The 23,375-nt window shown below is 51.7% G+C and overlaps 1 protein-coding gene across 5 annotated transcripts in view; it reads right to left on the bottom strand.

Moving 5' to 3' along the window:
* The window catches only part of STARD8 (StAR related lipid transfer domain containing 8), a 73,525-nt gene that overhangs the window by 17,545 nt on the left and 32,605 nt on the right, over window positions 1-23,375 (bottom strand). Inside the window, exon 1 of one of the 5 annotated variants that reach the window (XM_030847104.2) lies at window positions 16,862-17,004. The exons of 2 other annotated variants lie outside the window; for them this stretch is intronic. Coding sequence is in view for 1 of the 3 variants with exons in the window: in XM_060291825.1 (XP_060147808.1) it covers window positions 1,703-1,772 (70 nt within the window). In the remaining 2 variants the exon portion in view is untranslated. Of the gene's footprint in view, window positions 1-1,702; window positions 1,836-16,861; window positions 17,005-23,375 lie in introns of those variants that run through there. 2 more of the 5 variants (XM_060291826.1, XM_060291825.1) reach the window with 2 other exon arrangements.

Raw genomic sequence — 23,375 nt, forward strand, 5'->3', positions numbered from 1 at the left:
TTTTAAAAAGCTACTGTATGGACTGGAAAGGGCCCAAGGGACTTTACCAAGTCACAGAGTTAAGTGTCACAACTGAGACTACGACCCTGATCTTTTAATTCCACGTCCAGCGCTCTTTCCACTGCATTATGGCACCTTCCTTCAGATGCCAGATAAACAAAGGGCTTAGACTCAAAGGAACCAACTCCAGGCCCCCAGACTTTTTTCTGCCCCTTCTGGTCTAGTGGAGTTACAAGTCTGAGTTCCAATCCTGGTTAGTCACTAGCTCTCTGACTAGCCGGTCACTAGCTCTCTGACTTTGGGCAAGTTGTTTAACCTCTCTATGACTCAGTATTCTCCTCTGTAAAATGAGAATAATAGAATCCACTTCTAATAGCTACTGAGAACATTAAATGAAATACCACACATTGTACCAAGCATTCAACAGAGAGTTCCTTCCCCACACTGACTGAAGGGTCCCAAGGACAAAGAGAAAATGGGAGAAAGAGACTCAGCTAGTGTTCTCTTCTGGGTCTGGAGAGTGGCTGCATCTGTATCTCTGTCAGAATTGGAGCCAGATGGCTCAAGGAAGTGAGATTAAGAGGCAGAAGTTTCAAAGAGGCCACAATAGCTCCAAAAGACAAAGGAGCCAAGGAGTTAGAAGCAGGGCTCCGAATGAATCCCCAGCAGCCCTCCCTGGCAGGAATCTGGAGAATGTAATGGGTTATTACCCAACAGGATGTCAGGGACATTGGCTCCTGACAATACACCACCTCCTGGAAGGCTGAGAGGCCCTGAGGCTCCCTCCCAGATGGAGCAGTCAAGGACGTAGGTCTCGGTGATGAAGGGCTGAGCTAAGGTGCTTTGCTTTGTCCCTCCCGCCCATCCCAGCCTGCCCAGGCCGGGGCCAGGAGTGACCACCTACACCCAGGAGAGTCAATCCACCTGGGGCTGGGGCCCAGGCAGCCCAGACTGAGGATTGCCTTATGTGCCTGGCGGGAAGAGTGACACTGGGCAGGCTGAGGCGAGTGATGGAGGAATGTCTGTGGCCCCGGTCCTGCCTCTGTGTCCAGATGTGCAGATTCCAGCAGTTTCAACCACTATGTTCTGCAGGCCATGTGCTGGCCAAGGCTAGGGTGATATGCCAGGACAGGTCAGGGACGGCACTCAGCTGGCACAAGCTGGATTCCACTGAGATTTAACCCCAGACTCTCTCCCTGGGGAGGAGCCCAACTGATCCCCTTAGGGGTTGGGGGAGACAACATACTAGAAAGCTCCAGAGTCAAATCAGGCCTCAGGGCCACACCCACAGGTCTCCCAGAGGGAGTGACAAAGAAGGAATAGCCGAGCAGCAGCGGATTGTCTCAGGGGTCAATGACAATATCTACACCTACACTTCCACAGGCCACGTCCAGGGATCCTCTTAGCATGGCACATTTTTCTATGCAAAGATGGACAGAATGAGGAGAAATGCAGGGCTTCTGTTTTTGAGAAATGCTATATGAATGAGGGAAGAGTTTATGCACCCAGGAAAAGGGCAGCAATGTTTTCCACTGAGGAAATACAATAATGCCCAAAGATGACAACTGAGTTGGAGAAAAAGTTTTGTCCAATCACGCTGACTCCCCCACTTGCTGCCTAAGTCATCTTAGGCAAGTTGCTTTACTCTCTAAGCTTTGGTTTCCAAATCTATAAAATGGGGACTAACAACTTTCCTGCCTACCTCTGAGGTTACTGTGTGCATCTGGTTGGCTTCTGTCTGGTTTTGAAAGCAGCTCTATGAAAGTTATCATCAGAGAGGGCTGTTTTGTTAAGACAACTTGAAATCTGCATTCACAGTCTTTAAAGTTCAGTTCCGATTGTGTCCTAGGTGTAAAGTGAGAAAGTAAGTGAGCTAGAAGGAGAATAAAAGGCAATCGGCAACAAAGCTGCCAGCGCTTAGGCCTCAGCAGCCACTCTCTTCCCTCACCAATCCCCCCCACTTCTCTTCACACCACTATTGGGGAACTCAAGCCCTTTACACCTTTTGGTCACTCAGCGGGCTGTGAGACAGCTGCTGCCCAGGGCCCGGTTCAGCCTGCTCCCTCCCAACTCAAAGTCCAGCCCAGGCCTAGGGACCAGGCAAGATCCAGGGCCCAGATCAAAGTGTCCTTGTTACTGCTGGAGCAGTCACCTCTCGACGCAGGCTATACATTATAATCTGGGGAGCTTTAAAATGCCAGTGCCTGGGCCCCAATTAAATCATGACCCATTAAATTAGACTCTCTAGGGATAGAGTTAGTTTTTATGTTTTTGAGAGCTCTCCAGGTGATTCGAAAGCACAGCCAGGGTCAAGAACCGCTGCCCTAAACAGACACGACCAGCTAAAAAGCCACAGCATAGGTCTTTAGGAGGATTCTAGCTGGAGGCGATACTCAGGCCCGTTCTCATCACTGGCCTGCGTTTTCTCCGGGCCCAATGAACAGTGATCTGAACGCATGTGGTAGGACAGGAGAGGGCACATCTGTGAGTGTTTGTGAAGGTAATTTATTCAAAGCTGACTTACTCCATGAGGCAGCTTTCAACAAATATGTTGGTTTCCTTTCCCTTACTTAGTTGCCTATTTGGAAAGGTGTCTCCCCCGTGGCCCTCACTGCAGGATGGGTGTCTCCAGCGTGATCTCTCTCACCTTCAGTGAACCCAGAAGGTAGCGCCAGTGTTCAGAGGGGTAAAGAAAGACCTGGGAGGCAGCTGTCTATGTGACAACCCAAGTTCCGAAGGTGGGCTCTGAGGCCAAGCTGGTAGCCAAAGTAGGCAGAGGGGCCGCCTACCACTCCAGGTCCTGCTGCTGCACCTGGGAAATGCCAGGTTCTGGCAAACAGCTTCTCAGATCATTTCTCTTGGTTGGTACAAGTCTCAGTTCCTCTGCCCACCCCCACTCTTAGAGAGGGACCCCGCTTGAGGAGGAGATGTTGGCCTTCCAGCAGAGGGCTCATATCTCAGTTGGCCCCAAGTGCTCATGACCAGCTCCTTTCACCCTCCCATAAGGTTACACTAAGGGGCCTTGGCCACGAGAAGAGTGCCCACCCAGCCCCAAGGTGGTGTCTCATTTGAATCTGCACAAAGGGGTCCTCGAGTTTGGTAGTGACCCTGGCATAGGTGCTGCAACAGGTGACCACCTGGCTATGCCACCTCTCTCTCTGGGGGACTGAAGGAGAGGGGTCTTCACAAGGGCCAGTACTAAGAGCTGTCATGGATGCCACGACTGCCAAGCCTTCCCCTCCTGACCTTGAAGCGGACATTCAGGGGGGTCTACCATGCACTGTCCTCTGGGAGGTCAGGTGCACCCATCATCTCTCCTGCTCCTGCTGCTCTTAGCTGGAATCACAACTTTAACTAGATTGTTCCAGGGGAGGGAGGGAGAGGGAGGAAGGGAGACTGAGACCAAAATAGCTCTCATCCCACATTCCAACCCTCGCAGGAGGGGAGCCGCAGCAAGGGCTGCCGATGTCAAGCGGCTGAGCTTGACAGTGCTGGACACTGACCAGCCTCTGGCTTGTTAGGTCAGAACTCGGGGCCCCTGCTGCACCTGTTCGGATGCAATCCTTGGTCTCTCATCTGGAGCTATGGCAGGATGCCAAGGCCCTGGGCCCACGTGAGCAGCACTTTTGGAGCCTCCCCATCACAAGTGGGGCACCACCGAGGCAAATGGCCCAGGAGAATACACTACTGTGGTACTGGGTGGCAACAAAATGAAGACATCAAATCTTCTTGCTAGCCAGTAGCAGGTTCACACATGCGGCCCTCCCTCCTTAACACTCCATATCCATGTCATGGCCACAGGGCCACAGGGATTCTCAACCAGAGACAATTTTACCCTCCCCCCGGCCCCAGGAGCCCTTTGGCAATGTCAGGAGACATTTTTGGTCATCACAACTGGGGGAGGATGCTGCTAGCATCTGCCAAGTAGAAGCCAGGGATGCTGCTAAACATCCTACCGTGCAAAGGACACCTCCCACAATAAAAGAAAGGCTGACTCCAGACCTGAAGTGCGAGACCAGGAGGGCACTTTCCTTCCACCTTACCTGGAGGCCTCAAGTACCTCCAGGCATCCCCAGCCCACCTTAGGGATGTCCTGAGGAGTGAGGTGAAGAATGGATACAGTGTTCACTGGAGGTCCCTTGTCTTTGCACACTGTGGACCCCTTGCAGGGTCAGCCAAGGCGAGGTGACAGTTCTCGTTTTTGGAGTTTTTATAAATAAATACGGAAGTGACACAAGGAACCCTCCACTGTGTTCCCACACACAAACACAAACTGTGGCCTGAGCTCTAGTATGCAGCTGTAAATAGAGGAGGGTCATGAGGGCCCTGTGGCTAACCCAGACCTCTGGCTTGCTGGGGCTGCTTGACAATTTGGGTCCAAGGTTGGCCCAGCCTGTGGTCTCCTAGGCAAGCACTTGATGTAGCAGAGCCAAAGCAGGCAGCTGACATTCCTGCTTGGCCCAGGGCTTCCTTGTGAAAGCGAAGGTCAAAGCTGTCACGTGCTCTGCCGCAGCGGCTCCATTAGCTTTCTTGCCCTCAGGGGATCCTGTCCCAGGTGCTCTGACAAGGTCATGGTGACAAGGAAAGACAGGTGTTTTAATAATCCACGTGCTACTCCATCACTTCCAGTCTGGAGCCTGGAGGCAAGAGATACCAGCCTAACCGGTCTGGGGCAGATGGAACCGCTCTCCACTGTGGTATGGGTGGAAAGAATATTGGTTGAAGGTCAGGACAACTACATTCTGGCCTTAGCTCCACTAGGAACTTGTCGGGTGACCTTGGGCAAGCCAGTACCTCTGTCTAAGTTGCAGTTTCCCCATCTTCTTATGGCCACTCACCAAAATCTAGACCCGGAACAGAAGTATGTGTAATTGGCAGTGGCTGGTTCGGTAGAGAGGGGAGCCTGTCCTGCACGTTCTCTTCTGGGAGACTCAAGAGAGGACCCTCTGTAGGGACCAAGAACAAACCCATCTTTCCCTCCCAATCCAGCTCTCCTGAGTTCCTGCCTCCAAAGGCACCAAACATCGAGGCTTAAACCTCCAGTCAGCCTGGTCCGTCCTCTCTCCGCTTGTGTATTTAGCCACCAACTCCTATCAGTTTTTCCATCCAATGGTCACGGTTTCCCAGGCCCAACCATGCCCTAGACTCTCATGCCTGGATTACTTCAGCCCTGTAAGTTCCCAGCCTCCAGGCTCTCCTTTCAACAGGTCATCCTGCTAGCTTCTTCTCCCAAGAGCCCAGCTCTGACCTGGCCACTCTCCTACTCTGCAACCTAATGGGCTCCCCACTGCCCACTGCCCAGGGCAGACGTCAGACTGTTTTCCACCTCCACACTCTAGACCCAGCCTGGCTTGAAGCTGCAAACTCCTATTACTCATCAAGATGGAGGTCAAACACCACCTCCCATGAAGCCTTCGTTCCCTGACCTCTCACCAACCCCCTACCACCCAATGGTTTCGTTAAATTAAGTGGCCCCCAGAGCATTTCCCATACCTTCTTGGCAGCACATAACTCTGTCTCCCCCATTCAACTGGAGCTACACCGCACTGGGGTCCTTTAGGTCTCAGTATCCCCACTGCTGTGTGGTATGGGCTACTGAATATTCTTGCAACACCTAGATAAGAAGTCCTGCTTCCCAACTCAACAGAGTGAAGACCTCTGACTGCACCCCCTCCTCTGGTATCCCCATAGTGAGGACACAGAACTGAGCACACACCTGCGACCCAGCAGACTGGCTGACTGGCAACCCACCTTGCCCCAGGGCAGAAACCACACGGCCAGGAACCAAGACCCAGAGATGTGAGAAGGAAAAATGAACTCTGCCTGAGGGTGGAGGCATTCTGGCCTCAAGGAGCACTTAGTTCTCCCATGCCAAGCTCCCGTGAGGGCATCCAAGCTCACTTGAGAGAAGGGCTATGTGCCATCTCCTGCTTCCTTCTCCTGGCCTGCAAAGTCTTGGTGCTCGCCTGTTTTGACCCTGGGCCACCACATCTACATCCCACCCCCACTTCCTAGTCCTACTTCCCTTTCCTTTTGCTGAGGCCAAATATAAACTCCCGTGCAGGAAATGCCTTGGAGGAGCCTGGCCCCACCCTGAGATCCAGAGAAAATTGTCTCTGACAGAAAGGAAATGGGCTTGAGGGAAGTAGCCTCCTCAGGTGGGGCCTGCTCTCCCTCTGGAAGCCAGCAGACACAAGCCCGCCGCGGAGCCCCACAGCAGCCAAAGGGAGGGCCAGGACAAGGAGCACAAAGGAGAGGGTCGGGGCAGGGGTGATGACAGGCATGCTCAGGCCATGATGGGGTGAAGGGAAGGAGAACCCAAAACAGTGGTCTAATGGCTGTGTTAAGACCTCAGAGCATAGAGGTTCCGGGGTACAGTGAGTGGGAAGAGTAACAGGCTAACGATCTGAAGACTTGGCTTTTAGCCCTGGCTCTGCTACTTCTCAGCTGTGGCTGTGATCATTATTGACAACAATATTTATAATACTAAATGTAATTATTAAGAATAATTCATAATAGACACTAATATTTTCTGAGCACTTACTATGTGCCAGACCCTGGGCTAAGGACCTTACACAGATCATACTGTATAAGACAACTTCTCTATGCCTCAGTCTCCTCATCTGTCAAATAGCGTTACGATCATAGTACCGACAACATGAGGTATTTGCAAGTATAAAATGAGATAATAATAATAACAGCCAAAGGGTACAAGTCATCATTATGTCCCAGGCATTACTTTAGGTACTTTTTAGATGATTTATGTTACTGAATCTTCACAACAACCCTGTGAGGTAAATGCTCTGACAATATCTCTATTTGACCAATGAGAAAACTGAGGCCCACAGCTATCAGGTAATTTGCCCAAGATCAGCAGTGAAGAAGTGGTGGGCCAAGATGTACATCTAGGCAGTCTGGCTCCAGAGTCAGAGCCACTAAGTTAGAATCCTCCTCATTAAATAGGAGAAATCGCCTAGGCTATAGACACAAAAAACATATACCAGGGCTTTTGCAGTATGAACCCTTAACCTGAAGTAAGTTCAGAGTAGTGGAGAAAGCACCTAATCATCCCATATCTCTTTGGTCTCCAAACAGCCTTGTCCAAAGCAGGCCTGCCGCACAAATGGGGAAACTAAGGCTATGGAAAGGCCAAGTGGCTTCTACTGGACTACAGATGGAGCCAGGAGCCTGCCTAAATACCCACCGCCCTCCTGTTGATCTGTTCCCATGTCAGCCTCCCCAGGCTCTCCCCTCCAAATCCACTCCCCCTTGGTTTTGTACTTATTCAACCACTATTACTTGAGCACATACTCCACACCAGGCCCTATGGTAGGCACCAAGGTCTGAAAACTGAACAAATGTTGAACTCTCCTGGAGTACTTGGCCAGAGCTGCTACCACACCCATCCTTCTCAAGGAGGCAGAGGCTAAGATGGAATGTCCTTTGAAGCACCCCCTGGAGCTTGTTTGGAGGCAAGTAACAGAGAATGAGCTCGAAAGCAATGGAGCTGGCAACTGGTACAGCCTGAGGGAAGGACGCCTGCAGCACCCAAGAGCCCTGAGGTGGGAACATTGTGGGGAGGACTAGAGTTTCCAGACAAAAGCCCACCACACACATACCCAATTTTAGCATGGGCCACACCAGCTGGAGGGCTCACAAAAGTGAATCCAGACAGCCTCCCGCCTGCCCCAACCTTCTAAATAATGCAACCTGGTTGTGGAGATAGCTCATTAAAATGTCTCTTCTCCCCTGATGCCACCCAGCAGCCTGCTCTGTGCCCTCAGTGCTGGAAAGTGCTAACGAGGCAGGCCTGCTGCTGACATCGGAACAACCCCCAAATCCCTCCTGCACACACTCCCCCACCCCAGTGAAGCTCTGCTTTAGAGCATGGATACCCAGCCCTCAGTGTTTTCTTTGCTCTCCATCTGTCCACCTCGGGGGTCTGGGAGCAGGCAAGGGCCTGGGGACTGTCACTGCAACAGCAGTGACTGATTGCTGGTGGGTGCGGGGAGCAGTCGGGGTAGAAGGGAGACCCAAGCTTCAGGTCGTGCCTCCCAGCCAGGCATGTGGGAAAGGGAAGGGGGAAGCATGACACAGTCACTAAGGGTGTGGGTGGTGGACTCAGACTGCCTGTGTCCTGATCCCAGCTCCATCATTCCCGAGCTGCTGGAGTGACCTTGAGGAAGTTCTTCTTTTAACCTCTCCTTGCCTCGGTTTCTTCATACATAAAATGGGGGTGACGACAGCAGTACCTACTTTGCTGAATTGTCATGGGAGCTAAGTAAATTCAAATGTGTGAAAAATTGAGAAGAGTTCACTATTATTCTTGGTGTTATCATCATTACTACAGCCTCTTGCAGTGTCATAAATGCCACTAAGGAGGCCAGAGGAAGGGAACCCTGTAGGCGGGCATGGCCAGGAAGAGCTTTTCGGGAGGAGGTGGAATCTGAAGTGACAGAAAAGTCCAGACCTATGCCCAGGAGGTGGCAGGTTTGTGCACAGCATGTCCCCAGGTCAGTGAGAAACAGTAAAGTGACAAGGTGGCAGAAAGTACTACTAAAAAACAATAACAGTGAGAGTACTACTTATATTATTGGATTTCATATTCAGCAACCCATGAGGTAAGTACATATCTCCATTTTATAGCTGACAAAATGGAGGCTCACAGAGATTACGTAATTTGCCCAAAGTCACCCAATGCTGCATTATACCAGAGTCCCCAGTCTTCACCATGACACTCTCCTGCCCCAGGCTCCGTGTGTACACTTCGGGGGGTGTTTTGCTCCGGCTCCACTCTGGCCACTTTCCCACATGCCCCTCTTTGTTGTTCCCATTTAGAAGGCCCTACTCAGGTGAGGGCGGCTCAGACCAGATGTTTGGGGCAAGGTGCTTCCCAAGCTCGCTGCCCCTGTCCCTCCTGACTTGACTTCAGCCTGGAGCAGAAAAGCTGGCTGCAAGTGCCTATCTCACACCTCAGACAGGCCTGCCTTTGGCCAGTCCAGATAAAGGACAGGAAATCCTCGGGCACCTCCCCTGGAGGTCACTCCCTCTACCATGGGAACAGAGTTGCAGCTTGGGCAGAGGTTCCTCTGTGGTGGGGAAGCTGCCAAGTCAGCCCCAGCCGCCCTGGCTGCCGAGTGTGGTTTGGGGGAAACAGGGAGGGCTGAGCGTCAGAGACCTGGGTTCCAAATCCTCCCTCCCTGGAGACTGTGTCCTTCCTCTCTCTGGGCCTCAGGTGGGGATCAGCCAGGATCGCACTGGGGGGATCACACTGTCTATCTGACTGGGCTCCTCTGAGAACAGAATGGGATCGTGGAACTGAAAGTGCCTTGGAAACTTTAAAGAAGTGGGAGGACGTGTCAATGTCATCGTCATCAACTGCTAGAGGCGTGGCTGAGTTGGTGTTTCTCCCCGTCTGATTCACCCTTCTAGGCCCCACTGTGGGCATGGCTCAGACTCATTTCCAGCTTCGATGCTCCTTAAAATATCCCCTTCCTCCACCCCCCGACCAGCTCAAGAGGCAAAAGCAAGTCACAGAAAAGCGGGCTATACGGGCACCCCACACACAGTACAATGCAGTCGGCCCATCCCAGTGAGCACCTCCTCCCCTCAGGCTTGCCCTCTGCTGTGGGAGCACTGAGAAGAAGGCCCTACCCTCCCAGGGCACCACAGTCATGGGAGCTGGCTGGACCGGAATGACAAACAAATCAGAGAGAACCGTATGAGGTGTTTGGACCCAGGACTCCTGGGGTTCAGAATCTACCTGAGATTCTGGAGTCAACCAGGAAAAGGTAATGGAGAAGTCTTCTGGAAAAGTTCAGGCTACAGAAAAACAGAGGAGAGTGAGGAACTTCCAGAGCCCCATTTCGTGCCCCAGAGCCACAAAGGGTAGCATGTGCAAAGGACAGTAATGAGGCTGGGAAGGGGACTGGTCCCTGGTCCCCTGAGGGTCACTTGGAGGAGCTGAGGCTGTTTGGCCTGGGGAAAACACAGGGGAACTTGGGCTCTGTCCTCAGACACCTACAGATCAGAGAGAACAGATAGGATCTAAGTGGTCCCGGGGGCAGAGCTGGGACTCAGGGGTAAAAGCCATAGGGAGACAGAGATCAGCTCAACATCAGAAAAAACTTTTGGAGATTACAGGGATGTAAGCAACCACCTTGAAACATTGCACTCCCAGTTATTGAAGATGGGTGACAGGAGCTGCACAAGTACTTGGAGGGGGAAGACCCAAGCTTCAGAAAGAGAGTCAGACCCACTGCCCTCTAAAGGTTCTTCTTCCCCAAGCTCTGTCTGCTTCCCACCTCTGGGGTATTGTGGGAGAAGCATAAAGGTGACTGGAGCTGGCTAGGCCCTCGGCTGATTCCCACAGAGACCTGGGATCTCAGGAGCACCTTGGGCTGGTACTACCCAGGGGGAGCAGGTCACTCATTAACTTGTGGCTGAATGGGTCAGAGGGTGGCCACCTGAGACAGATGGAAACATGAGGAGGGGCGAGAGAGCAAACTGCACAAAAGCCCATGCTCAAGGAAAACCCAAGCTCTGGCAGCTCAAGGCCCCGGCAGCCCTAACTGACCAGCCGGCTAAGAGTATTTAGTGATTGGCCCTGGCAGAATTTGAAGCCAGCTCACCTTTGCCTTGTGGATAAGAAAATGCTCTTGACTGGAAACGCATACTCTCATGGCTAAAAGGAAGCCTGGGAGACCACTGAGTCCATGCCATGGGCCCTGCATTTTAAAGATCTAGGTCCAGAGAAAGCAAATGTCTTCTCTGAAGTCACTCATGGAGAGGTAGCTATAGAGAGACACAACCAGAAGCCAGGTTTCCTGACCCTATCGTAGGCCCACAGGGTTCACTAAATGTTGTTTCCTTCCCGTCTCACTGAAACTGCAGAAAGCTTCTTGTGGTCTAGAGCTTTCTAAATTGGACCTGGGTCCTAGCTTGACCCTTCCCAACTCTCACTGCTTGTCAAGATACAGGTTCTCTGAGGAAGGTCTCCTCCTCCACTATGGAGGTCTCAGGCCTCATGTCCCAACCTGGTGTGAAGGGACCTACAGTGGACTGAAAACACACACACACAGCTCCACCCCAAAACCCAGTAATGGCAAACCCTTTGGGTGGGCATTTCTTGCTCTTTTAGACTTTCAGATTGAGATGAGGGAGTCAGCTGCTCCTGGAAACACCCCAACCCCCTTATGACTCCGATGCCTAAAAAAACCCCAAAAAACTCCTACCCCACTGTCCATCTGAATCCCTATTAACTCAACTCCCTGCCCCTCTCTGTAATACCACCCAAGTTGCATATGTGTCCTTCAAGCAATGTGAATGACTACTTCTGTTTGCTCAAGTGAAAACAGAGGAGCAGAAGTTTAATTGGCCCCAGAAGTTCCCATGACTGAATGTTCATTAATGTCCCCTTGGGGGAAGGTAAGGGCTCAGAAATGGGGTCCCTTTAAGGCCTGGGGTGGACAAAGAGTTAGTTAATGGCCATCCCTAGAGGTGACTTTCCAAAGTGGTTATTATGTGGCTCAATCATTAACCAAGCAGTGGCAGGACCCCAGGCTTGTTGGAAAGAAGCCACTCCTTTCCCAAGGACAGCCCAAGAGCAGGAGACTCTGGGGCAGCAAGGCCTGGATGAGGGAAGCTCTCTCTCAGCTCCACACAGGGGTGGAGGAAGGCTGGCCCGGATATGGAGGAAGTCAGCACACCCTTACTGGAGTGGGAGGGAAAAGCGAGACAGTGAGGGTTTTTATCATGAATGAGAGAGGAAGCTCCAAGCTGGGTCATGGTGATTAGATGACAAGCTGGGAAAGACGCTCATCCTGAATGCATCCTGTTTTGCTCTGAAATGGAACTGGCCTCAGGGGCCAGGGGCAGGGGAGGGGCCAGGAGGCAAGCAGCCTCCCAGGAATTCTCCCAGGCCTGCCGACCTCAAGATCCTGGGTGGCCCTGGAACTGGGGAGGCCAGCAAGAGAGTCAGAACTCTCATTTACTACTAGAGAACCAAAGCACGCATGTACTTTCCACAAGAAGCCTCCACAAGTCAGCCTTGGGAGCCCGAGCCCCAGAGCCAGAGCTTCAGAGATGGCAGCAGGCACTGTAAAACAAGGGGATAGGGCTCCATAATCCCTCCAGCTCAGACCTTTCCTGGGCCTCTCTTTCAAGGTTCAGCTCAAATGTCACTGCCTCTGTCAGTCCCTTCCCCTCAGTCAAAAGCCACTTCTCCCTGGTCAGGCCTCCCAGGGCAAAATATCCTCCTTAACAATTGGAAATATGAACACTGTTAGGATATTTGATGATATTAAGGGACTGTTTTTTTTGTCTTTTGTTTTTTGTTTTTTGTGTTTTTTTGTTTGTTTGTTTGTTTGTTTTTATTTTTTTTAACATCTTTATTGGAGTATAATTGCTTTACAATGGTATGTCAGTTTCAGCTTCACAACAAAATGAATCAGTTATATATATACATACATTCCCATATCTCTTCCCGCTTGCGTCTCCCTCCCTCCCACCCTCCCTATCCCACCCCTCCAGGCGGTCACAAAGCACCGAGCTGATCTCCCTGTGCTATGCGGCTGCTTCCCACTAGCTATCTACCTTACGTTTGGTAGTGTATATATGTCCATGCCTCTTTATCGCTTTGTCGCCGTTTACCCTTCCCCCTCCCCATAGCCTCAAGTCCATTCTCTAGTAAGTCTGTGTCTTTATTCCTGTTTCACTCCTAGGTTTTTCATGACATTTTTTTTTCTTAAATTCCATATATATGTGTTAGCATACGGTATTTGTCTCTCTCTTTCTGACTTACTTCACTCTGTATGACAGACTCTAGGTCTATCCACCTCACTGCACCACTATCACACTTTAAAAGGGACTGTTTTAAAGTGTGATAGTGGTGCAGTGTCTATCATTTAAGTCCCTATCACATATATATATAATATATACATATATATTATATATATATGACTATTTATAGATAAATCAAAAGGTGTCTGGGATTCATGTCAAAATAACAAGAAAGAGAATGAAGTAGATGAAGGCATATACAGGGAAGGATTGGCCATGGGCTAACGGCTGTTGAAGGTGGGTGACGAGCACATGGGACCTTATTACATTAATCATCTCTACTTTTATGTATGTTCGAAATTCTCCATAATAATTTTTTAAAGCCCTCACTGAGGTAAAGACTTAGTGTGTCATGTATCATTCATGCCACTAACCCCCATCTACTAGATGGTAGGTTCCCTGAAGGTGGGGGTTACACTTTGTGTCCTCCACAAGACCTAGTACCAAGAACTTAATGACTAATAATTTATATAGCACTTGGTAGTTCACCAAGCACTTAGCCATGGATCCTCTTGTTTAATCCAGTAAAGTGGAAAAAAACGGGGAAAAATTAAGAGTCTGAGAGATTGAGTGGAGCAGCAGAGCCTGGATTTAAACCTCCATGAGTCCTGCTCCCAGTCCCCAGTTCTTGGCCCCACACCATGCTGGACTCCTGAGGAACTTAACCTCCAGTTCTGCAGTCCCTGAGAGGTCTCGGGTAAATAGGGACAGCAACAGTGGGCATGCAAGTTCCCAAGGTAGCAGGCTGGGCAAGAGGAGACTCAACACACAAACACAGCACTTCAGACTGGTGACAAGGGCCCAGACTGGTGCCTCCTGTCCACTGATTCAAATTTACTACGACCCGCTCCCCCTTAATATACACACATAAACCAAGGCCCCGGGTCACAGATGAATAAAGCTGTAATAAACACTTGACACCAATAACTGTGTTTCCAGCCCTGTGCTCAACTCCTCTGTTTAGGGTTGCAGGGTGGGGGAGTTCACACATCCCATCCTAGAGCCCTTGCATCTTTCAGATCCCCTATCTTTACTTTATCTGATAACAGCCTTCCAAAGGCCCAGGGCCATGACACTTCATCTTACCCAAACTGGGAGTCCAAGAAAAAAGTTCTCCTTATCCTATTCAAGCCAGAGGCAACTCCTTCTTCCAGTGAGAGACCCTATGCCCCACCTTCCCCAAGAAGGTGGAGGCACAGCCTGCCTTTGTTAAACCTGTCATCTGTTGAACCTGAACTTTCCAAGGCTGGAACAGGGAGCTCCAGGAGTCTCCGGGCAGAAAAGCACTGACTGCTGCCACAGCAGCCCCATTAAAGACTCGATCCTCTAAGGGAGGCCTTCCGGACTTTCTTGCTTTTGTGTTGCTGCTGTTATCCCTATACCCGGCTCCAGGGGTCCTCTGTTCCCTCTCCAATCTACAGCAATCCCGCTACTGGGCATATACCCTGAGAAAACCAAAATTCAAAAAGAGTCATGTACCAAAATGTTCATTGCAGCTCTATTTACAATAGCCCGGAGATGGAAACAACCTAAGTGCCCATCTCGGATGAATGGATAAAGAAGATGTGGCACATATATACAATGGAATATTACTCAGCCATAAAAAGAAACGAAATTGAGCTATTTGTAATGAGGTGGATAGACCTAGAGTCTGTCATACAGAGTGAAGTAAGTCAGAAAGAGAAAGACAAATACCGTATGCTAACACATATATATGGAATTTAAGAAGAGAAAAAAATGTCATGAAGAACCTAGGGGTAAGACAGGAATAAAGACACAGACCTACTGGAGAACGGACTTGAGGATATGGGGAGGGGGAAGGGTGAGCTGTGACAGGGCGAGAGAGAGTCATGGACATATACACACTAACAAACGTAAGGTAGATAGCTAGTGGGAAGCAGCCGCATGGCACAGGGACATCGGTCCGGTGCTTTGTGACCGCCTGGAGGGGTGGGATAGGGAGGGTGGGAGGGAGGGAGACACAAGAGGGAAGAGATATGGGAACATATGTATATGTATAACTGATTCACTTTGTTATAAAGCAGAAACTAACACACCATTGTAAAGCAATTATACCCCAATAAAGATGTTTAAAAAAAAAAGAATGGAATTTTTAAACCTCAAGAAGACAGAGAGTGTCAAAGTTTGGACTTCTCTGTGCCACTTCCTTCACTCCTCTGTACAAACACAGGAAGTGTTGTCTTCTGTCTTCCCCGCAAGACTCATGCCACCCGCCCCCCCTCCAGGACTCACACACGGTACACAGCCCTTTAGTGCAACTTCGGCCTCTTCTTGCCCTAAACACCTCCAGATATCATCTCCCTCTCCTCTCCAGATCAGGGAGAGGAGCTGCAGATGCACAGAGAGGTTTAGCATACTTCTCCAAGAACTGCTTACGGAGGGGAGAAAAGGCAAGCAAATAGGGGAAACCAGACTCTATCCATGTGGTGTTTTCTAACTACAGAGGTCCAGGGAATAGAAATTCCAAATCCCAAATCCAGAACATAGTTGGACAAAGGCCAAATCCTGGAAACGAGGACCAGCCCAGAATGTCCAGCAGTATGGTAGCTGTAGCTTTAGGGTGAAAGAATCCCCCACCCCTAAAACCATCATTCCCATCACATTCTTTTGGTTCACTCCATCAACCACTCAGAAACCACCTGCAGTCACCACCTTCTCTACGCCCTTGGGCTGCCTGCCCTCTCATTCCCCCGACAAGAACTGTCTCTCTTCTACACCAGGAGGATGAAAGTGAAGGGAAAATTCAGAGAGCAGTAAGACAGACGGTGGGTGGGGACATCAACCCCTAGAGTGGGAGCGGGAACAGGTCCACAGTAGGAGTCAGGGTTTGAAAATAGCCCTGGGTGTGATTCATCACCGTCTCCTTCGGGGTCGGCAGACGTGGGTGCTCTGAGTGAGATGGAGACATGCCAGGGCCCTCCAGCCCAACCTCTGGGGCCCAGGGCTCCGCATTGGCCCCACAACTCCCCACCAGTCTGGCTGCTGTCCTGCCTGCCCTTCCCAACACCACTAGTTTTCCAGCTGGCTTAGCTGCATAATCACCACAAGGCTCTCCATCTGCAAAGCTCCTGTCGCCCCAAGCATCTCAGAAACAACCCTTTACCTGCCAGTTTAGGAGCCTGGATAAGTCACCAGATGTCAGGGTGGAAGAGACTGGCCCTTTAGATACCAAATTCCAGCCCACCACCCAAGGTGCAGTTGAAAACACTGTGGCCCACAGAATTAGCATGACTCGCCTAAGGTCACATGAATTAGTGGCTGAGCCCTGGTTCCCTGAGTCGTAACTCAGTACTTTAAAGAGTTTGGGAGAAGAGAAATGGAGAGAACCTCAGACTATCTAATTAGGAAATCCCAAAAACTTCCACTAAAAGGCCTTTGCTCAGAGGTTCTCTAATCTAAACCCATTTTGGACTTCATGGGGAAACTGAGCCCTGGAAGAAGCGACTTATCCAAAGGTTTTCGCTTGATCCCCGCTGCCACCTCAATACCAGGAAAGTCCGGGCGTTTCTCAGAAGGAAGGCAGTGGCCGAGGGGAAAGCCCATGCCGCCCAACCAGGGGCTTCCTGGAAATGCGCTCAAAGCAGAGGAAGGAGGAGAGGAAAGGAAAAGCGGAGTGACCCGACCGCAAAGCCCAAGCCCCGCCACCTCGCCCAGTTCCAGCCCGTCTCCGAAGCCCCTGAGCTACGGCTCCGGGCTCCAGTCAGGCCCGGGGGTAATGGGCGGACAGCCGCCTTCCACCACCCCACTCCCGAGGCTTCCTAGGGAGAAGCGCGGCTGGCGGGCTCCGGGGTTCCCCCAATTTCGGCGACAGCGGCCTCAAATCCTGGGGACGCAAATGGCTCGGCTCGCTCCCTCCGCGTCTCCCGTGGACGCCGCGCAGCCGAACCGCTAAGAGCGGGGGCCGGAGCGCGCCGGAGAGGTGAGGCGAGGAGAGGCGAGGCGAGGGAGCCCCGGCCCCCCGCCGGCCCCGACATCCCCTGGCCGTCGCCCCAACTCCTACCTGGAGGCCGCGTCCGTCGCTTTGGGTTCGAGACCCCGACGCAGCTGCCAGCGGGCGGGAGGCACGCGCGGAGCCTGGGGTTGGGCGGGGGTAACGGTGCCAGCCAGAGGAGCAGCTGCCGCGGCTGCTTAGCTGTTGTCAAGCCGCGGCCACTCTCTGCGCAGGTGGGGAGGGAGCAGCGGCGAGCCGGGTGGCGGGGACGCCCCGCCCACCTACGGGACCTTCGACCAATGAGGGCGCAGTCCGGCCCACCGAACTCCCCAGAAAGCGGCCCAAATTGTGGTGGGCGGGGCTCTGCCTTCGAGTTCTTCCAATCCCCGCGCTGCTGCCACTTCCTCCGGTCACACCAATGCGGGGGGGCTGGGACAAGGCACAAGCCCAGGGCCAGCAACTAAGGGTGAAGGAACCGGGTGGCCGGGCACGCAGACTAATATCTATTGAGCTCTGTAAGTGACTGGCACCGTGGCGGGGGGGGGGGGATTTAAATACTTACGCCATGTGCACGGGAAGGTTCAGTGGCTTGCTGAGGATAATTTACAGGGAGTTCAGAAGACACAACTTTGGTGAGATCTCCAATTAGTTGGGGCAACCAAGAGAACATTAGATATTTGAGAAGGAAGTTGCCATTCCCACCTTGTTCAGGCCTCAGCATTCTGCAACTCCCCCACTCTCTGTCCCGTGTCCAGACTCTACCTCTGCAGAGAAATGCACGGAAAACTTGGGGCGTTTGCATTAATCATAGTAGGAGAGGGCTCCCAAGAGTTGTGACAGCAAGTACCACCAGAAAGCCTGTTTAAATTCAGTAAGAAACCGAGTGTTAAGATTTGATTTCTCTCTTGCCTTTCCTCACAAGGGTCCAGCACAAGTTCACATTTTGATTTCATTGTTGACTTGGGGACTCCTATTAGCCAGGGATGGAAATACCCAAGACCCCATGCCATCCAATCACCATCCTCCACATTTACAAATACAGAAACTAAGAAGAGATGACTCACTCAAGTTTCCCCAGCAAATCCATGTCAGTAACAATACCTGCACACCGGTGTTCTAACAGATGGGAGATTTCATACCTAACAGATGGGAGAAACGAAGCTGAGATTCCTAGAAAGCAGGGACTGCATCCAACTTGTTGCCTAGGGTACCCAACACTGAGGAGAGCAAAAATTAATGTTTCTTAGGACTACAACTTTCTTAAGGTCGTCCGAGGCAATGGTAGAGCCAGACCTAGCCCCAGGTGACCCCTCTTGTCTGGCCTTCAGTACACTAGGCCAAATTGGAATTCTTCCACCTTCCTTCCCTGCCAGCCCTGATGAGAATCAGAGGAGAAACGGTGAAGCAAGGCTACCTCCAGTGTGTACTCCTCTTTTCCTCTCAATGGCATAACCGCACACAGCTGGCACTTTGCTCCAGATGAGACATGTCCCCTTGGGTCTTGGATGTGGATGAGGCCTGTATGCCAGAACTCACTCCTGGAAACAAAATCCTACCCAGAGTCCGAAACTTTTATGATGTGTGGGAAGAAACCTTTATGATGGGTCACTCAAGATGACCTTCCTGAGACTGGGTTGCTATATTTGTAAGTATCCCTAAGGCTCTGAGTTGGAGCCCAACTTATCTTGCTTCTGGAAAAGGCTAGAACAATATAAGAGTGTGGGTCCTGCAATGATCCTAGAGCTTCCCTAAGGGCAGGAAACCATGTCAGAGCAGATTCCATCCACCGCATGACACCAAGCACAGTGCCTACAGTAGCTTCTCAATAATGTTTGCTAATGGGTGAATGTATGTTAAAAGATACTCAAGGGACAACCACGAATAAATACAATCAAACGAATGATGAGCAAAAAACCCAATTTACCTTTTGGTATATACATTTAACTGAATCAGATATGATGGGTTCTGAGATACCCAATTCTTTAAAAAAAAAAAAAAGGCAATCAAACCTGAAAACTGCAAAAGGGAAAACTGCAGGAAGTACAAAAACTACAAAGAGTACAAAAACTACAAAAGGAGCAATTGCTATAAATAATGAGAACAAGAGCTTCACAGTGCCTGGCATAGACTAGGCACTCAATAAAAACATCTGGGGCTTCCCTGGTGGCGCAGTGGTTGAGAGTCTGCCTGCCGATGCAAGGGACATGGGTTTGTGCCCCGGTTCGGGAAGATCCCACATGCCGCAGAGCGGCTAGGCCCGTGAAACATAGCCTCTGAGCCTGCGCGTCCGGAGCCTGTGCTCTGCAACAGGAGAGGCCACAACAGTGAGAGGCTCACGTACAGACAAAAAAACAAAAAAAATCTGGTAATGAGTGAACACGATAGTCAGCGAAAGCTACAATCCTAATATTTGCCATGCACACCGTGACATTCTGAAATGGCCCAAGCAATGTTTAGGCTATTTCTCTAGGTGTTTTTTGATCTTTCCCGTATCCCATGAGCTTCAGAAAAGCAAGGAGAGCTCAGCCTTGTCAGGAAAACAAAGATAGTTCATCTCCTTCAACCACCAGCAGCCCTTGTTCCCCAAGCCTCCCACCCCCAACCTAAGCCAGAGTCTTGCATAGAACAGATATTCGGTAATGGTGCCTGGAAGATGAGAACATGGTACCTTTTCACAGGTTCCTTTCTGGGCTGCAACTTCAATGACTCTAGAGATAACTGGAGCCTCCAGGTCTTTGCCATCCCTTTTTCCATAAACCCCCCTATTTCCTGTGTGTCCTATAGTGCTGCTGCTGCCCTGGATGTCAGCTCAACCATCAGGCAGAGAAATGTAGAGTCTTCATGGGGGTAGGCTGAGGGCAGGTGAAAAAGCCTCAGTGTGAATGCGTGTGTTTCTATGCCTGAGGCACAGCGCTTCCCTCATTCTACCACTACCACAGCCCAACTGTGTCATACAAAAGGCAGTACAATGGATTCTGGAGCCAGACAACCTGGGTACAAAGTGCAACTCTGCTACTTACTAGCTGTGTGACCTTGGGCAAATTACTTTCCAACTTTCTGTGCCTCAGTCTCCTCATCTGTAAAGTGTGGACGATAATCATAGTCCTGACCTTATTCTGCTGCTAAGCAGATCCACTGGACTAAGTGACACTTAGAACAGTGGCTGGCACCTAGACAGTGCTTCTAAGTGTTAGATATGGTGACAGAGGCACTGAGAAATGGTAGAGTGAGCCCTGGATCAGGAAGTAGGAGAGTTGGGTGCTAGTCCCAGTTCTACAGCTTTCTGGCTGTGTCACCCAGGGAAAGTCATTGTGCCGCTCCAACCATCAGTTTCTTCATCTGTAAAATGAGGGGAGAGTACAATCCCTAGTGGGCAAAGTTGAGACAATGGATGTGAGGCTGTACTGTAAAAGGTGACAGGTGACAGGATGGCACTGAAGGTGTTGCAGAGCTAAGCTTTTTGCCAGGGCCAATCAGCTCTTTCCTTCTAGGCAGTGGCAGAGCGAAACTCTATATGCCCTTACCCTGAGCCTCGCTCTGAGACACTTGCATCCCAATAAGCACCTATCTGAGGACTTAAAACAGTCCCTACACCCCTCCCTGCCCAGGATGGGGGTTCCTCAGGCTGTTGCAGGTAGACCCATAGCCCCACTCCAGAATGGCCCAGGGTAACGTCAGGTAGGAACCCAACAGACTCTTCCACTACTCTTTTCCATGCAGCTGAAGGTGCAGCAGCAAATAATTCCAGGGAACTCAGCTGGGAAGAAAAAAAGAGGAGTAGGAGCTGCGAGGGGAAAATCAATTGCCCTCAGACCAGCCCTGCCCAGCACAAGACCATGGGTGCCCTGACACACGCACTCACACTTGCACACATATTCCTGCAGGCCTCATGGAAAGCCCACCCATCAGGCCTGGGAGGGTAAAGGACCGCTCCCTGGTGGTTTAGGGTCCCCACCCAGCCTCATGAAAAGGGGCTATTGATCAGGCTGCCACAACGTGGGATTGTGACAGGTGGTAAAAAAAAAAATTCCTGAGGAGCTGTGGCCATGTCAGGGGAGTGTGCACTAAGGGGGTAGCTGGAGTAGGGCCAGATGTGGGAAGGGGAAAATGTAGTGGTGGGAGGGGCTTGCAAAGGTGAGGGGCACACAGACACCTCACTGAGCACTGCCAAGCGGGGGTGGGGGACAGAGAGCTATGTCCTGGGAGGAGCACAAAGACCCCCTGCCAGCTCACAACCCAGGGGTCTGCCATGGCTGTGCTCACCCCACACCCCAGAGCATTCTGCAGCAGGGAGCTCTGTGTTGGGCTGGGAGCCCTGGGCTGGCTGTGAGGGGAGTTGGAGCACTGGCCAAGCCAGGCACAGGCCAGGGGAGTTTCAAGGGTCACTTTTGCCCTTTCTGGGCTCTCCCTCCTTGAGCTAGGACACAGAGGCACTCATTCCCTCCCACCTGCCTTCTGCAGCCGTCAAGAGGAGAGTGTTGGGGCAGCTCATGACTGCCTCCAGACATTTGGACTAGACAGCTGCAGGCAGAAAACCCAGGCCTACTCAGTCCCTGTCCGGGGCTCTTCCTCAGACATCCGAGAGCCTGTCTCCCTGTTCCTAACAAACACCAGATATAGTGTCAGCTTGATGGCATCCTGCAGCATCCACACAACAGACCCAGCGATGGGCCCCTTTCACACCCAGGATAGGACCCCTGCCTGGCTTTACTGGCCTATCTCAAAGGAGCTAGAGGTTTTCTGCTGCAAGCAGATGGTGCACCACCCCACAGTACTCTCCCCACCCCCACCCCATTCCCTTGGGGAAGTCGGCCTGCCTTGGGCCAAACGAAATAGGTGGGGTCACACTGGGCACGGACACCCGGAGCAGGATGTCCACCCCCAGCCCCCACACCCCATGCCATTCCTGTCCTTCAGAGGAAGGTCACAGTGTGCTGAAGGGAAATGAGCAAAGGCAAGCCCACTTCCAGCTCGAACCCCTCACCTTGCCTCACACCCTCCCCATGCACACATACAAGCAGCTGAGGTCAGACAAAAGTCCCTCTAACCTCCCCAACAGCTCCCTCTGCCTGATCTAGTTTCAGCCCTCAACTTGCTCCTTCCTGTCTAGGCTCAGTTTCCTCATCTGGAAAAACAGGGCTGGGTCCGGGTTTCTACGGTCCCTTCTTTCCAGATAATTCTCTGCTCCTGTGAGCTTCTCTGTGTGTCCCCAAGGGGTGGGGCTCCCAGAAACCCTACATGCATGGGGCTTCTGTAAAGGAAGGGGTAGTGGGGTGTGAGGGTCCTCTGAGGCTGGGGGTTAGCAGGCAGCCAGGTGAGAAAGAGCAGAGGAAAGTGCAATAAAGGAAGGGGTAGGGCTGAGGTGAAATGCAGAGAAAGCGAGGGGGCTGAGGCCAAGCTGGTCCAGATGGCTGGAGACCCGTCCTCTGCCTCCAGTGCTGTCCTCAGCTCACCCTGCAGCAGACACCCAGAAACCCTGAACAGAGCTCAGGATCCTGCCCCCTTGCCTGGGACCCTTCCACATGTCCCTCCCAGGAAGCAGCTCCCAAGACAAACTCTGGGAGGGTGAGGAGGAGATGAAGGAGGAGGAAAGAGGGGACTCTTCCTCCCCACCCACAGGCTCCACCACCAGCCCACCACAGCCTGACCTCATGCTGCAGCCCACAAAGTTGGAGGGCTGCTGGGGTGAAGGGGAGGATGGGGGCGGAGAGTAGCTTTTACAGGTCCTGCCCACAGCCTGGCCCAGACCAACCCTGTGATTGTGGGTCTCTGGGGCTTGGCAATCTCAATTCAGACAGACAGTGCCTGGCCCCTGGCCACCCATCCACCCTGCTTCCTTCCCCTGAAGGATAGCCCTTAGAGGCCCCAGGATGACATCAGAGAGGGCAACGGATGTGTGATGTGGCTCCAGGGCCACTCAGCAAAGGGTGTGGGTTCTCCTTGGCCTTGGAGTCCCTGTCTCATCTCAGTGGGCCCTTCGGCAAGCACAGCTCTCCCCCTCCTCAACATCCCTACACACACACACACACACACACACACACAAAAGTTCTGATCTGACCCTGAGCCAGCACCAGGGCTCCCCTACGCATACACATCAACCTGTCAGTCAACATAGACATCCAGGCACTGACAGGGGCTTGCGTGGGGAACAGGGTAGATAGGCCCAACAAGGGTCCCTACCTTCCTGGAACTCCCATGTCAGTGTAGGAGGCAATAGCAGCCCCGGATGGAGAATGCTCAACCCAGGCAGATGGGCAGCCAGGTTAGGTCCCAGAGGACAAGGAGACAGGAGGGGACAGCAAGGCTCCCAGGTTGCATATCTGATGTCTCTGGATCAACTGATCCCCAAGAAACACCAGGAAAGCAGCTTCTGGGTCCCACTCTCATGAAGGCTCCTGGATCAGGGGACAGGACACTGCAACTCTGGCTTCTATGCTGCTTCTACCACAGAGACGCTGTGTGACTGGACTGAGAGTCTTGCCCTCTCTGGGCTTCAGTGTCCACATATATACAATCAGAGGGTATGGTCTGAGGATCTCCACAGCCCCCATCCTTCAATGCATTGAAGTTCCATGACAAATCT

The sequence above is a fragment of the Globicephala melas genome, chromosome X (assembly GCF_963455315.2).
Source record: "Globicephala melas chromosome X, mGloMel1.2, whole genome shotgun sequence".
Lineage (NCBI taxonomy): Eukaryota > Metazoa > Chordata > Mammalia > Artiodactyla > Delphinidae > Globicephala > Globicephala melas.